At 29.0% G+C, this 16162-nt stretch overlaps 1 protein-coding gene across 16 annotated transcripts in view; it reads left to right on the top strand.

Annotated features, from left to right (window-relative positions):
* Positions 1-476: 476 nt before the first annotated feature.
* Positions 477-16162, top strand: part of LOC132730471 (uncharacterized) — a 38686-nt gene continuing 23000 nt past the window's right edge. For 9 of the 16 annotated variants that reach the window (XM_060716397.1, XM_060716398.1, XM_060716399.1 and 6 more), the window contains exons 1-9: positions 477-613; positions 5356-5446; positions 6172-6267; positions 8660-8731; positions 11771-11896; positions 13773-13879; positions 14432-14540; positions 14947-15018; positions 15773-15808. In XM_060716397.1, coding sequence (XP_060572380.1) covers positions 573-613; positions 5356-5446; positions 6172-6267; positions 8660-8731; positions 11771-11896; positions 13773-13879; positions 14432-14540; positions 14947-15018; positions 15773-15808 — 750 coding nt within the window. In that variant the 5' untranslated portion in view covers positions 477-572. Of the gene's footprint in view, positions 614-5355; positions 5447-5775; positions 5854-6171; positions 6268-8659; positions 8732-11770; positions 11897-13772; positions 13880-14431; positions 14541-14946; positions 15019-15772; positions 15809-16162 lie in introns of all 16 variants that reach the window. The other 7 variants (XM_060716400.1, XM_060716404.1, XM_060716406.1 and 4 more) reach the window with 4 other exon arrangements.

A 16162-nucleotide genomic window follows, 5' to 3' on the forward strand; every position in this document is an offset into this window, starting at 1 on the left:
CTAAATACATACGTTAATAATTGCATAATTTTATCAGCTTTTATATGATTTTAACATGAATTTCGGAACATATCATAACAATTTTTAAGAACTACTTTTCTTAAGCAGGTGTCCTAGCGGAATAGATTGTGTACATGGTCTGTGTTGTGCGGTTCTAAACGACCAATATGGCAATATAGCGGATTTTATGTTTGTTGTGATTATTTAACAAGGTGTCTTTATAAAAGGAAATAGAAGTATCCATCAGAATGTCCTCAGAAACTGTTGCAAAGTCTGTTGGCAAAAAATTGTAAGTATAATCAGCTACAATGATATGCACTTTACTTGAATTGTGACAATTTTGTCATATCAGATGTTTGTTTGATGATCTACCTCATACACTTTGTTTATCTCTTTTATGAATCGTATTTAAATATCATAAAAGGCAAAACATTTTTTATGCTTGAAAAATATATTACATACGTAGTAGGCAGAAATTGTTAATGTCTAATATGGCAATATAGCGGATTTTATGTTTGTTGTGATTATTTAACAAGGTGTCTTTATAAAAGGAAATAGAAGTATCCATCAGAATGTCCTCAGAAACTGTTGCAAAGTCTGTTGGCAAAAAATTGTAAGTATAATCAGCTACAATGCTATTTACATCACTTGAATTGTGACTATTTTGTCATATCAGATGTTTGATGATCTACACTTTGTTTATCCTTTTTATGAATCGTATTTAAATATCATAAAAGGCAAAACATTTTTTATGCTTGAAAAATATATTACATTCGTAGTAGGCAGAACTTGTTAATGTCTATAAATGAGAAAAAATTTATAACTTGTTGTTGAATCTAAAAATGTTTAGGCCTACACAAATGCAGACATTTGGTCCGTAATAAAAGATGTTGTTTTCGAAATGATATCTTTACATTTAAATTAAACAGAGGCAAATGGCCGGGCAAATGTACTGAAGAGTGTTATACTGTTTGTTCAAAGTGAAAGCATGAATCTGGCATGTGTTATGTTAAAATATGCACAATATTGTCCAACAGGCATAATGATTATTCTAGACCTGAAAAAAGGACAGGGAGGGATTGTTAATCGAAAAATAATATAATTTTATTTAACAATATCATGATACAGAAAATGCTTGTTATTCACATCTGACATTTGAAACAGAATATAGTGTAAATTGATGATGAGTGACATTACAAAAATGAACACAAAATGTTGAAAGGATTTACATCGTTCACAGAAAAGATGACTTAATTATTTTACAGATATACTAAAACATAATGACGAAGTCAGACAAACATAGATATGTGTACAAAACTTAAAAACGCATGTAGATCAATTGATTTACATTTTAATATATATATTCATATATACACATAATATAATGCACAATTACACACGGCAGCTGCATGCAGCAACAGGGTGATGTTTAAGGTGAGGGCGCCCTTTCATTCCACTCAAGAATAATCACTAAGCCATATTAAACTGGTTAAGTGTGGGCATTTAAACAATATAAGGGTAGGCTGTGTTTTAGTGTAAAGCTGCTCTTTTAAAAGAACAAGAATTTGTAGTCTGTCAGGGCTAGGATTAACCTATATTTCAGTATGAGGGCATGTCAGGAGGCTTCCCCTAATACTCAGCTCATAAGAAACCAAGGGCTTAGTTTCAATGCCTATTTGGAATAGAGAATAATTAGTTGGTACAAGATGATTCCCTCTATGTGACATGGATTACTTGACATATAGATGGGTTGAACTCCATGTCCTAATCAAATACCCACTTTTCTGAGGTATTTACTATTTAAGTCTTTTTGAAGGGTTTCTGATTGCTGACCTGATGTAAAGGTTAGGTACCGGTATATAGCAGTATCATCAGTAAATAAGCAACCTTTTGATTGGACCCCCTGTTTGAGGTCATTATTGTATGCAAGAAAAAAGAAGGGTCCAAGCACAATCCCCTAGGGGGACTCCAGAAGAAGGTATTACTTCAGAGGAGGATCCATCTAATACTACAGATTGAAGCCTGTCATCTAAAAAAAACTTCTGACCCATTTTAAATGGCAATTTAAGTGCTTTACCTCTAAATATACCATATATGTAGTTTGTGATGAAGTTTTTTCTAGCTCACCTTATCAAAAATTATACTCAAGTCTAAATGGATGAGGCCTGCTTGTTTGTTGAAGCAGACTGATACAAGACAGCTTTTACTGTTGTTTTATAAGTTGAGTCACATGTGCACAGATCTTTTTTTCAAATCATGTTTGGAAATGGCATGGAATGCCCAGGTTGGTAAAATCCTTTGTGATTGATGAGAAAACAAAATGTCCTATAGTTTGATAGAATACACATTTGATAGAGTACACATGTATGTCATGGACATCAAATTACAAAAATATATTCATTAGTATCACCAACATCATGTTTGACAAGGTTCATACTTAGCTATCAAGAATTATTTCCCCAGTGATTATTTCTTACTCACTTCTTTGTTACTGAAGGTAAAATCACGTCAGATTTAAGATTATTAATTTTGTTCTTGATCATTACCCACATCATTTACATGTATGATATGACGAGGTTTGTAAGTCTAAGCATCTATATTTCAAGAATTATCTCCACTTTAAATTGAGAATTTTACTTAGAAAATATTATTTTTTACTTTTATTTTCTTTGTGTTACTATTAAAAAAAAGGTATCCACTTCAAACGTGAGATAGTTGTTCTTTAGCTCAATCATTTATAATATTTAAATACATGACTTGTAGTGTTATCTCCTCTTTTAACCTTTTTTGTTTAAAAATGTTATTTGTTTTCTGAAGAATTACCTTTTTTCACATAACAAAAGATCATTTTTTTCTGTTTCTCTTGATTGACATGTATGTTAAGTGGTGCAAAAAGTTAGACATTTGAGTTTTATCTTTCCTTATTACGCCCAGGTTAAATAAATAAGCATGCTGTCTTCTTTGATAGCTCTTGCTACTAATTTTTTTTTGTTATGAATGGGATTTTCTTGAAACATTACATACTTGTTCCTTCACTTATAAATCACATCAATGTTTTATGATATATGACATATCTCAGGCACCAATTTTAAATGCACTCATGAATTGCCATGTTATGACCTGCTCAACATATGATGGATGAATCTACATTAAAAGAAAGGTGCTAATCCTAATACACATGTATTGCTGTTCATTGCCTGAATTTGCTTCAAACTTGATATTGCCATTTTGCCTTAATGAAGGTAGCAAATGAATAATTTCAGATTGCTTATGATTATAGAAATATATATATATTATTTTCCATAGAAATTTATTCGTTGTAATATAACATGATGTGATGAATATCAATTATGGTTCTGCATGAATGAGATGGGGAATCAATACACTAACCTCACACATTTATTATTTATAATCAGATAAATATTCTCATTATCTCAGAGTTATCTGATAATCTTATCATTTAACAACTGAAAGGTTAAAGTAAAATTCTGATTAATTTTTTAAAGAATATGTTTCTGGGTCATTGAAACCGTGGTATTTTAATGGAAAATATTACTGTTAACAATTTATATTTGATAATGTATAACATTTCTTCAATGCAATGTTTGCTTTTGTTATATTTATTATTGTGTGTTTGCCATATTTATATTTGTATTGTCAAAGGCAGAGATCTGCCGAATTGCAAAGAAAATTTTGACCCTTTTTTTACTTTGGATATTTGATAATACTAGCTTAGTAAAGAAACAATGACAAATGAGAGAGAGAATTCAACACATTTTAAGAAAAAAAGCACAATATTTTCTAAATTACTCAAATACCTTAAGTTCAAAGTCTGATTTAAATGAAAAAGTCAATTGTTTAATTTTTAATTACTGAGATTAATCATTGTATATTGTTTTCCAATGAATTTAGTTTTATTGATGGGGTCAAGATACCAGGTTGTTAAATAATTACATACATGTATAAAAATTATTACTTACTACATTACATACAAACAAGTAATTGACATACATATTAATGTATATTAATTGACAGTGGAGTGGACTCTCATTAATTTCTGAGGCTTAATGTGCCTTTAAACTAAAAATATCAAATTTAGGTTGATTGATGCATTGGGTTAGATAAAAAAAAACATGAATGTTACAAGTCATAATGGAATACTAATTTAATCAGGTCAATAAAGGAAAAAGATAAATTATCATGATTTTTTAAGATATAAATCAGAAAATACTGACTAAATTGTTTACTATCTTTTAGTATCCATATTTCAATCAGTAGATAAATGATTAAACAATATATGGTACAGTATATACATTCAGTAAGTAGTTATAAAACAGCCTATATCTATCATAGTTACCTCTTGAAGAGACAATAATTTACCATATAAATGTTTGTGATGTATAAATATGTAAATCTTCAATGTAAATAAATCTACATAAAATTTTATCTCAAGTTGAAGTTTGTCTGAAAGGTTTTGAAGCTCTTTTACATTGAGAAATTTACAACCATTTTTAGAGAGAGAATATAATTTTCATAACAAAATTAGGCAATATCTCTTGATATTTAAAAAAAGACAAGAAAAAAGGGTATGATTTCCCTGTTGGTTATCGGAAGTAGAAGACAATAGTTTATTTTGGTAACTTATACATTTACTGTATCTTGTTACATACAGTAATTACAGTACAATAATACTGTGGTCATATGACAAAAGCAAAGAAATAAAAATGATTATAATAAAGACATAAAAAGTTTAACTAATGTCATTCAAGAAAATTTTGAGTAAGCTTGTTTCAAATAGAGAACAGACAGTTGCAAATTAAGGGATACATTCAAACAGGACAAACACAATCACATGCAGTTATAAGATTGCATGACCTCCTCAACCTATTTTAACTTGAATTTTTAACTTTTTGTAGGATTTAAAATTACTTGTTTTCATCATGTTTTTTCAAGAAAGTGGCCAGACTGTGGTATTATATATAAGAAATAAAATACTCAACTTAGATTCATTTCTCACAAAACTTTTGTTTTGTATAAAACTGGTAGTTTTGAATTTTAAAACAATTTGAAATTAGAAAGGTAGAAAAATTGTTTTTAGTGGTTGATTGACTTTTTTGTATCTTTTAATTCCATGCAATAGAAAAAGATGTACAGAACCTTTTGATTTTTTGTTTGCAGTGTTCAAAATGGATCAAATAATATTTTACCGTGATTTTTTCTTTCGTACATGGGTGTCACATATTATTTTTAATATAATTTGAAACAAATAATGCAAATGATGTGTGTTATAGTATACAAAGTTTTAGTATCTTTAGTAGAACTCTATTTAACAAGTGGATGTTTTTACATTTTCAGGCGATATTACTTTGAGGTGAAACGTTTAGAAGATGGGTTTGACTTGTCTGGTGTGAATGCCCCTCAGTTGAATCACCCACCACTAAAATCTGTAAGTTGTCTTTATGAATATCTTATCTTTTGTAAAATACTGATTTTAAATTAATGTTAATTAAAATATACAGTAGCTAGCCTTTTAAATAAAATATTTTTTTTCTGCCATGGCATTGGTGTTCAAATGTAAATTGATAAATTTGCATTTGATATACCATTTTTATTCCCAATTAATTTAGCAACCAGTAATTGTATAGTGATATAAGTAATACTACTTGTGCTGGGACAAATTATTATAACATCTATCAGTCATAGAGTGTATTATCTTTGTTGATCAGAATTAGTATAGCCATACATCATCTCAAAATTTGTGCATTTAATTTAAAGGCTATAATACAGGACTTGCTTTTTAAACAATCTCCATATAGACAAAATATTGTTGAGTATGGTAGAAAAAGAAATAAGGTAGGAACTTTTGCACAGTGTGACATTATATGGTGGATTTTAAAATCTGGAGGATTGGTTGGTCTGAATGATACAGTAAAACCTGTTAAACATGACCACATGACACATTGACTCTTCCTTCTTATTTAGCATTATTTGGAGTGTAAAATATGATCCTATTATGTCAACAGATGTATGTTTTGATAAATGGCTAGCTTATTTAAAGATTTAGTTATAAGTGTTTCCTCAGTGCTCAAAGTTAACTGGTTTTTACTGTATTACTTGGTTGAAGTTACAAGGTTGTGTTTTTTTTTATTGACATGCACTTGTTTTATTCAGCGTCCCACACTACAATATGATGGTTTACATGACAGAGCACTCAAACATTACTTCAGTCAACCAGAAGTGAAAACCAGAGTTACACAAATGCACCCGGTAAGGTCTTTCTCACATAATGCCACATGCTTCAGTTAAACAATGTACTTTGAATGCAGCAAACAGAAAGATATCTTTTCTTCATAATGATACAATTAAGTTCATATCATAGTGGATATATCAAAATTTGGGAGAGTGATAATCTTGTGTATGAATATTATTGTTTACAAAAAAAAATATATCTTGATATAAAGGCATTAATTAAGAAAATAGTTTTGCTGAAATGGAGGCGGCATCTTTTCTACATCCATTTACAACATGTACGTTGTGAACATCTTATAATAATTGTTACATGCTTGGTAATAAAACATATGATTTAAAAAGTATAGGAATAATCCAGTAGAGTTAATTTTGAAAGTAAAGATTAAAGAAAAAAAAGACATTTATTTCATAAAATGATATTTACTCAGTTTTAAAGGTGTGCATGCAACTGACAAGATAAATACTTCTATATTATGATTTAGATTGATTGAATTTAACATTAAAGGAATAAAGTCATTTTCACAAAGTTATATCAATGTTTTATTAGTTAGACTCATAGACTGTTAAAATGTTTGTTATTGAAATGAAAAACAATGAAATAATATATCTTTTAAAAAGTATTTAAATGCAAACTACAACATGTATTGCAGCATAATTACACATGGTTAACATTGAAAAGAATATTTGACGTAAAATCAAGATTTTGGTTGAAAATATGGATTTAAAGTAGGTGTATCGGTATTAATAATTACTGACTGTGAATATGAAATCAAGTGTGAATTGACACCTTATACGCTTCACCTTATTTGTCTAGTTATCAATTTAGAATCTAACAATCAATAATGTATGGTAAAGAATCAGTTTAACAATCAATATTATATGAGCCGTGTCACGACAAAACCAACATAATGGGTTTGCGACCAGCATGGATCCAGACCAGCCTGCGCTTCCGCGCAGTCTGATCAGGATCCATGCTGTTCGCTTACAGACCCTATAACAAGTAAAGAAACTGATAGCGAACAGCATGGATCCTGATCAGACTGCGTCGATGCGCAGGCTGGTCTGGATCCATGCTGGTCGCAAACCCATTATGTTGGTTTTGTCATGACGCAGCTCATATGGAATATGGTTATAGAACAGGTTGTCTACATTGTCAATATTTCAATTTTCAATAACTTATTGGATGAAACATATACAAATAAAACAACAAAACGAAACACCCTTTTTTGAGAATCACTATTTCCTTTTCAATGACTTGTACAAAGTGTTGCATATTGAAATCATTTGTAAAAAATGCTGCCTTCATTTTTCATGATTATTCCAAATTACATTACTTGAAATACAGACTATTTGTTTTTTTCTGTTGGTTAAAGTCATAGAATATTTTTTAAACTACATTGTATTATAATGCTATCTGTAATGTTGTACAAAAAATCCTCTGTATATCAGGAGGCAATGGTTTGACTGTGAATTCTTTATTTGTTTTAAAGATTACCTGAATGAACTGAAGGTTATACAGTTTTTGTCACAATAAATTGAATATTAAACAGATTTTAGATTACATATCTAACATTAACTAATACTTTCAAACAAGGATAAACCTTTCCCCGATAAATAAAGCATTTGTGACATGGTAACCCACCTGTTGTTGTAAATAGACGGAAACAATTACAATTTTATTTATAAATAAATGCATTATGGGTGTTTGAATACACTACAAAACAAGGTTTAACTTTATTAACTTGTGAAATAAACAGCCCACACATAAAATGAATATAAAATTGACTGTTGTAAAAACAAGTTTGAGCATTACACAAATTTTAATTGTGAATCAACAATTTTTATGCTGAGAGTAGATGAATAATAAAGGCAATCAGCGGGGTATATCATTAACATAAACTTTCATAAGTACAACAAGATATGTTTTTTAAAACTTCAAAGGCATAGAATCTTTCCATATTTATTGAGAATGCCAATTTGCATCACCATGTATTCATTAAGTATTAAGTCAAACCAACAAGCTGGGACTACTATCAATTTTATTTGGGATGTTCATTGATAATTATAGTTATATAAATCTGTAATTTCTGACTAGTACTATAAATCTGTAATTTTGACTGGTACTATAAATCTGTAATTTTGACTGGTACTATAAATCTGTAATTTTGACTGGTACTATAAATCTGTAATTTTGACTGGTACTATAAATATGTAATTTTGACTGGCACTATAAATATGTAATTTTGACTGGCACTATAAATCTGTAATTTTGACTAGTACTATAAATCTGTAATTTTGACTAGTACTATAAATCTGTAATTTTGACTGGTACTATAAATCTGTAATTTTGACTGGCACTATAAATATGTAATTTTGACCTGTAATTTTGACTGGTACTCTATTGTTACAGCTGGATGGAGATCTTAGAGAAGAAGACCTAAAAAGGCTATTGAAACGCTACATGTACAAGCATAGGTTTATTGTAAGTTATACCAGTATAATCTGTAGATTATCCTCTCTCTAATAAACTCATTAACAGTTGTACATTATAATCATAGTTATATCAAAACTTCAACATCTTTATGTGTACTGGTATTAATACAATTTCCCTATCTATCATTCTTTTAGTGTTGAAAACAAAACTTTAGATAAGATGGTATTGATGACGTGGCATGACTGAGTATTTGAAACATGAAGAATGTCTGGTCTGGAAATTTATTCATGTTAAAAACCTACATGTACAGAGACTTGCAGCTTTACTATAGGTTACATAGTATTGATAAGCCAGATGCATAACTATATTTCCCTGAAAACACAATAAATACTTAAAAATACTAGTTTGTAGTTAAATTAATTTGTGTCTTTAACTATCCAATAAATTGTTAGGTGAAAGAGCTGTCATTGATCCTGGATCATATCTATTTTTGTTGGGGACAATAAACAAAGCTACCTCTTTGGCTTAAAAGAAAGAAGCTATAAATAGTTCAGAAGAGTTAAATCTTCACATTTGCTGTGGCAGACAATAGTAGAATGTATATACAAAGATCAGTCATGTCAGGAATCAGATACCTTCTAAGTATATAATTTTTTCCTCAAGGATTATATTGATCTGATGTTCATCTTTCTTTGATGTGATATATACATGTATATACAGGCTTAATCATCATTAGGCTTGTAGGCTCTTGCTTCAATCAGTCACATTTCATGATATCATTCCTGAGAAGTTTTATTCTCATTTAAGGAAACACATTTTTGATATCATTTCCACAAAACTCAGATGTTTGGAAGCAATAGGCTAACAGATCTTGAGTCAAGTGAATTTAGTCTTATTGGGTTAAAATCAATGCTATTTCTGTCATAAATGGCTGCATTTTATTCAAATCAGTTTTTCTTAAGCAGCATTAATTTTCCATAAAGCATTTTCTCTTCTTGAACCAAAAAGTCAAGGTGAATATATGCTACACCCTAGTTTTTACTATCAGAAATATCCAGAGATAGATATATTTTATTAGAATTATCTGTTTGTTTATTTAGGCACATGGGTTAAATTCATTTTCGTGCATAATTATAGTATAGTCTGATTTTATTGACCTGTCAATTATGAATACATTATAGGACTCATTTAAATATTCGATCCCACTTCGGTTTGGTCTGTGTAGTTCACGAGAATTAATGTGGAGAATATTAGTCATGGATTGAAAGTCACGCCAACTTAATGTGAAGGTTTTCGTTAATTCACAATAGGACAGTCGGTAAAGAGAATGCCTGATAATTTAGCGGTCTGTGGTTCGATCCTTACTATTGCCATTGTTTTAGTACTCTTTCTTTATTTTTGCAGTAAATTTTAATGGAACAGATTTGTAGTGTGTTTTACGGCATTGAAATGACATTTATTGATTTTAATCCGTATTAATTTTAAACATGAATTCTTAAAAAAACATGTTATTTAAAAAGAGTATATACATAACAAAATTAAGTAAAACATAATAAAAAAACGAACAACCTAAAATAATATATATAGATTCAATAATGTTGAAAGTATTAATAAGAAAAAAACATGGACTAACGCGGCCTCGAACTTAAAACATGTGTGGCACTTAGATTATAAACTCGTGATTTACCCTATTGCGCTTTAACGCTGAGTACACTTAGTTTAGAGATACAAATTAAATCAAATTCCATCGTACAGCGTACATCTCACGGAACTTACCGAACATGTACCGAAGATTAATATACTGTGTGCATCGACCGTGTAATCAGTATGTAATTGACAGGTTAATAAAACCAAACAATAAATTTTTATATGACAGACCATATTGAAAGCATTGCTGTTGCTCAGTGTTTTTACTTACTAATTATGGAATGAGGCAGTGATCCATTACAGTGTAAGAATGAGTGATAAGTTAGTACAATTACTTGAGTAATAAATATTTAGTACTGTCATACAGAGGTGTAAAATACATTGCGTATATTCTATTGTGGAGTTATCCTTTTAATAAACTTACAAAGTAGAAATCATTCTAAGGAATGAACTATTTTCCATTTGGTATTGGCATTCAGTCCTGTCCTTAAAATTAAACATTAATTATATTGCATAAGAAAAGTCTGAAAGTGTTCAAAATCACAAAAGTAATTCACCTGATTTTTCATTTTGATTACATGCATTAAATGTAAAAATACTAGAAGAGTATAAGAAAATTATAATAATGAACATGAAGGGAATCATAAGATAATGAAGTTCTAGGAAGCAGTCTCTTTATTGTAACACACCACTTGTTTGTTACATGCATCTCTTTGTCATGCCTTTCATAAAATGAATATACTGTAGTGTAGTTAAAGCCATGTCCTTTGACTATATAAAAAGACTTGTCTTTGAAGTATATGAGATAAACTTGTTGAATTTTAATGATAAACTTATTGATTTAAACAATTACACAAATGAAAGGTTCAAAAGTTAAGTGCTTAATGGGGTATTTTTCCTGTGAAAAAAAAATTGATTTTAAAATGAAATATGAATTAAAGAAACATTCAACATGATTTACAGAGTGTAAATATTGAATTCGTTAAATAATTTATACACCCTCATTGTTGATAATTTGTTTTATGACAATATTGAACAAACAAAAAGAACAGGTCTAACACATTATGCATATTTTATTTTTGATCACAATATTATGGAAACAATAATATCCTTGAAAAGAACGAAAAATGATTTATTATTACTTTAAAAATGGTTCCGTGTGTTTAAGTGAAGTGTTCCCTCAAAGGAGCTTATATAGTTTTTTTGTAAATTTATGATTATGAATTATAACAAACTCTTTATGCACATTTTACTTTAAGTATATGAACGCTCTTCACATGTAAACACTTTTATGCAGTTGTAAACTCTATGATGTATGTTTTATAGCAACACAAGTAGTTTTGTTCTTTAAGTTCAATATGTTGCATCGATTTATTGTTTTGTATAATTCATGCATATTTTCATAACCTGACTAAATGTCACATGTGTTTCACTATCAAGCACTCCAGTAATAATGCTAACACTAATCAAAAGTCTCACAACAAACTGAATGGATCTGGTGTTTACATGAAGAAATATGATTACCATGGCAACAGGATACAAGCATGGCAACCAGCACAGAATAAGGTTTTAACACAATATACTGCATGGAGTTTTCATGTGTTTGTTAATATATATATCCTGACTGTAGCACATACTATATAAATGGTGCACATTACTGTATACCCTGGTACCTGTTATATTATAATGATACATGCATGTTCAACTACTTCCTTTTTTAGAAACAATGATACATTATTTAAAGAAGGTAAGGTCGTGAAAGTTAGGTTTATTTTAAAAAATAGTTTGTTATTTTGTTAAAATATGATCCCTGCATTTATCCATTTGATTGAAAAAAATGTGGAATTGTATTGAAATTTTATTTAAATTCAATTTGGAAACAAGTTCTGTTAATGATAAGTTCTCTTGCCTAAATGTACCTATACAGGTTATGTAGACACTTTTACCACTGAACAACCATTTATATTTGAAATATTATTAAGTATTTCAAATTGCAAAATCTACGGACAGAAAGAACTTAAACCTGAGTAAATGACTAAAAAGTACAAATGATTATTTTCAATAAAGTCTACTCACATACATTATTTCATTATTTAAAAGTTGTTTTAGTAATAAAATGCATTCTGAGATATTTCTGTGTGAGAAGGAAATGTTATAACAATTACAAAGGATTGGTCTTTTACCCATTTCATGCACATTTCTTTTAGTTATGTGCTTACTGTTATATCTTTATATTGTTGTTTTACATGTTGATATTTGAAAAATATTTTTATTAAGATGAATGTTGTTTTGCATGCTTATTTTTTACCAGTAGAGATGTTTACAATAGTTTACACAGAAAGTAATAAAATTTATCCCCTCCTACATTAAAACCATTGTTATTGCTTTGCTTAATTTCCTGTCTTGGCTAGATACATGATCAATACAAGATAACAAAGTTAACCAGTCAGCTAGAAATATCAGTGGATAGTTTGTTTGTTATCATTTTGTTGCTAGAATCATCAAAGTTAATTTCAGGCGTGAAACATTACTGTAACAATATTCATTAATATTTCATGATTATACTATATCAATATGTTTATTTGATCATGCATAGAGATATAAATATCAAGGATGTATGATAAATATTCATCTATTTTATAGTTCCAGTTAATAATTTAAGAAATAGTATAAAACATCAATCTAATAAAAATTACTATATAAGATAAAGGAGACATCTTGGCAGAAATCCTTGTGGCATAATTGCATGAATGTATTAGGATGTCAAAAGTCAAGGTTTTACTTGAAGGTTATGAAGCTTTCAACAATAATATCATTTAACTTATATCATCATTTTAACATGGGAATTTATATACGTAATAGTCATGATAATTATGACAATGAATTAATTTGCAATATTAGGCCTTCGATAGAAAACACAGTAACTAAAAAAACCCATAGAAATGATGTATTGTATATTAAGGTAAGGTGAACAAGAATGCATTTATTGTTTAATGTCAGTGTACCCTGCTACCAAACATACCAATATTCGTTTTAACAGAAATTAATGCATGTCATTTTTTAACCCCAAGAACATTAATATTTATACTTTCTTTATTATTCATTTTGCTATAATGGCAAGTTTGTAAAGATAAATCATATATTTTTACTAGAAATTAATTGACTTTAACTCTGTTATATTACTGCAAAGCTGTAAGTTTCCTTTAGTTAATATTTTTTATAATATAAAAAATTATCTCTATTGTAAACAGGTGAAGTCAGAAACATAGAACTGAATCCATTAGAGAACATTTCTTTCAATGAGTCTATTCTACAAAAATGATAAATGTACAGTTTATTGATAAGTAAATACTAAAAACTCTTTGTAGTATTCATTAAAGGGTTTTAAGAATATATCAGACAATATATAAAGTATAAATAAAGCATTTGATCATTATTTCAGCATCCCACAATGCCTCAGTGGATGTACAGACATCATCCTAAAGAGGGTAAAGCAATACGACCTGAGCTTATTGGCTTTGGTGTTGGCCTCAAATCAGAGAAACACAAGTAAGGCAAAATATAAACTATTTAAAACAATAGTAACAAAATGTATCATAAAATGTCTTAGACTAAAAAGATGTATCTTTGTACTTGAAAGAGTTGGTTCTCATGTGAGATTAAAGTCATATGTATTGGGTTTTTTATGCTGCTGTCTTTTACTTTGATGTACAGCTATGAAATTTTGACCATGTGCACTATTTTAGATGTAAAATTGAACTTTGATATAAGCTGATACAGTCATGAAATTTAGGCCATGTGAAATATGACCTTGACCACCAAATTAACTAGACTCAAATGCATTATTGCAAAGTTTAATTGTAAAGAAACCAAAAAAAATAATTTTGTGTTCCTAGTAATTCGGTGACAGCATTTTTCACAAATGCAATCTTGTTAGTTTTAAAAGTGGTAAAAATTCATGCAATTTATTAAGCAAATTTCTCAATTCATATAAAGAAACATGAAATATATGCTGAAAAGTTATAAAGCTGAAAAGAAAAGATAACCATTGTTAAACATAACAAAGTTGAAAAAAAAAACATTTATTTTTTTTACTTGAAGGCAATTCAAGGGAGGCTACCCATTGATGAGAAGTGTACCAAGTAGTAAAGTGACCAAGGGAGAGGCACACAGGTTGATAGATGTTGCTACAAAAATACTTGTTGCTACAGTAAGTCATATTATTCATAATCTGCATTGTTATCTGTCCAGACCTTTAATGGTTTTAAAATACAAAATAAAACCTCACAGGTTTAAATGATTTATTATACAAATTATCTCCAGAAAAGTTAAATGCAGATTTAAATTTAAGTTTGTACAAACGTTTGTTGATTTTTAATGAAATTCTTATTAATGGGGAATTGAATGAGGTAAGTGAAAGTTTGCATGTTATTGTTTGGATTTGGACCAGCAAACATGCTGGGATAGCTACATCACTACACTCTGAATAATGTATTCATGATCAGATAGAACTGTTTCTACAAATTATCAAAGATGACAAAGTTGGAAAAAAATTGAAATGCCCTTTTTAACCTCTGTATGATGTGTAATGTTTACTTTCTTCTTTTTTATAACAGGAAAGAGTTAATGATTTACAGTCACGACCTGTGACACCAAAATCACGTCAGACTGCTCCAAAGCCATTTGAGGTTTGTTTACAGAATATAGATTCTCTAGATTTTGACACTATTTCTGATTTAGTGTCCGTGTCTTTTCTTGTAAAAATTACTTTTCTGTACTTCTTTTATTCTTGTTTTGGTTCACTGGAATATTTATTTTGATTATCTCTATCACTTTATTCTTTTATACAGTAAGTGCAGGAAACAACATATAAAACTTAACTCTCATCTTTATAAGTCTAATTCATGTAATATGAGTTTAAAATAACTCATTTATATATTAGAACTAAAAATAAACAATAAGGAGGCAATTAATTATAATAATGCTCTATTAGAATTGATTTAGAGGTTTATATAATGAATATCTATCGCAGTTTTAATTACTACTTCGCTTTCTATTTTCTGTTACTAATTAGATTATCATAGCCTATTAACATTGTTAATTAGGTGTAATTTTAAAACTAAATATAGAACCATGCAGACCTTATAACATGTATATTTTAGTACTATCTTCAAAGTACTGTTTTCTGTTTCTCATTACACATAATATTTCTTTTGTGCTATTTTACACTGCAATTTAGTTTACACCTTTAGAAATATATAGATTTACTAAATTTATGTAATCCTTGTGGTAAACATTTACTTATATAAGACCAGAAGCTAACAAAATTACCATTGGACTAACGAAACAGAACATTACTTTTCATTGGTATAGCTGTGAATCTAAGCAAAGGCCTTTTAATTTAGTTTGTTTCATGTTTTGTTGCACCTTATTTTATTTTAGACTGATAAGCTCCTGCCAGGAGACAAAGATGGGAAGGTAAAATAAGTCGGCCAGGAATTTTATTGTGTTTTTATTGTGTGACATTGTGACTTATTACCCTGTGTCATATAAAAGTCAAAAATCCTTATAAAGAATCATTATTTACAAGTGATTGTCATTTCTATGAAGGGCTGTAGAAGGAGCATTGAAATAAGTTTAGCTTCTTGGTCACATTAAGTCATTATTGGTCATGATTATTAAGTCATTAATTCATGGGGGAGATACATACCCAATACTAAAAAACGTAACCCGTCATATAATAATATTTATCATACATGTAAATTTCATTGTGACGAGTTTACTCACACCCTTTTTATTTGAAACTTTGACAAATAGCTCTAAATGCACTGT

The sequence above is a fragment of the Ruditapes philippinarum genome, unplaced genomic scaffold, assembly GCF_026571515.1.
Source record: "Ruditapes philippinarum isolate M1 unplaced genomic scaffold, ASM2657151v2 ctg2922_1_1_1_1, whole genome shotgun sequence".
Taxonomy (NCBI): Eukaryota; Metazoa; Mollusca; class Bivalvia; order Venerida; family Veneridae; genus Ruditapes; species Ruditapes philippinarum.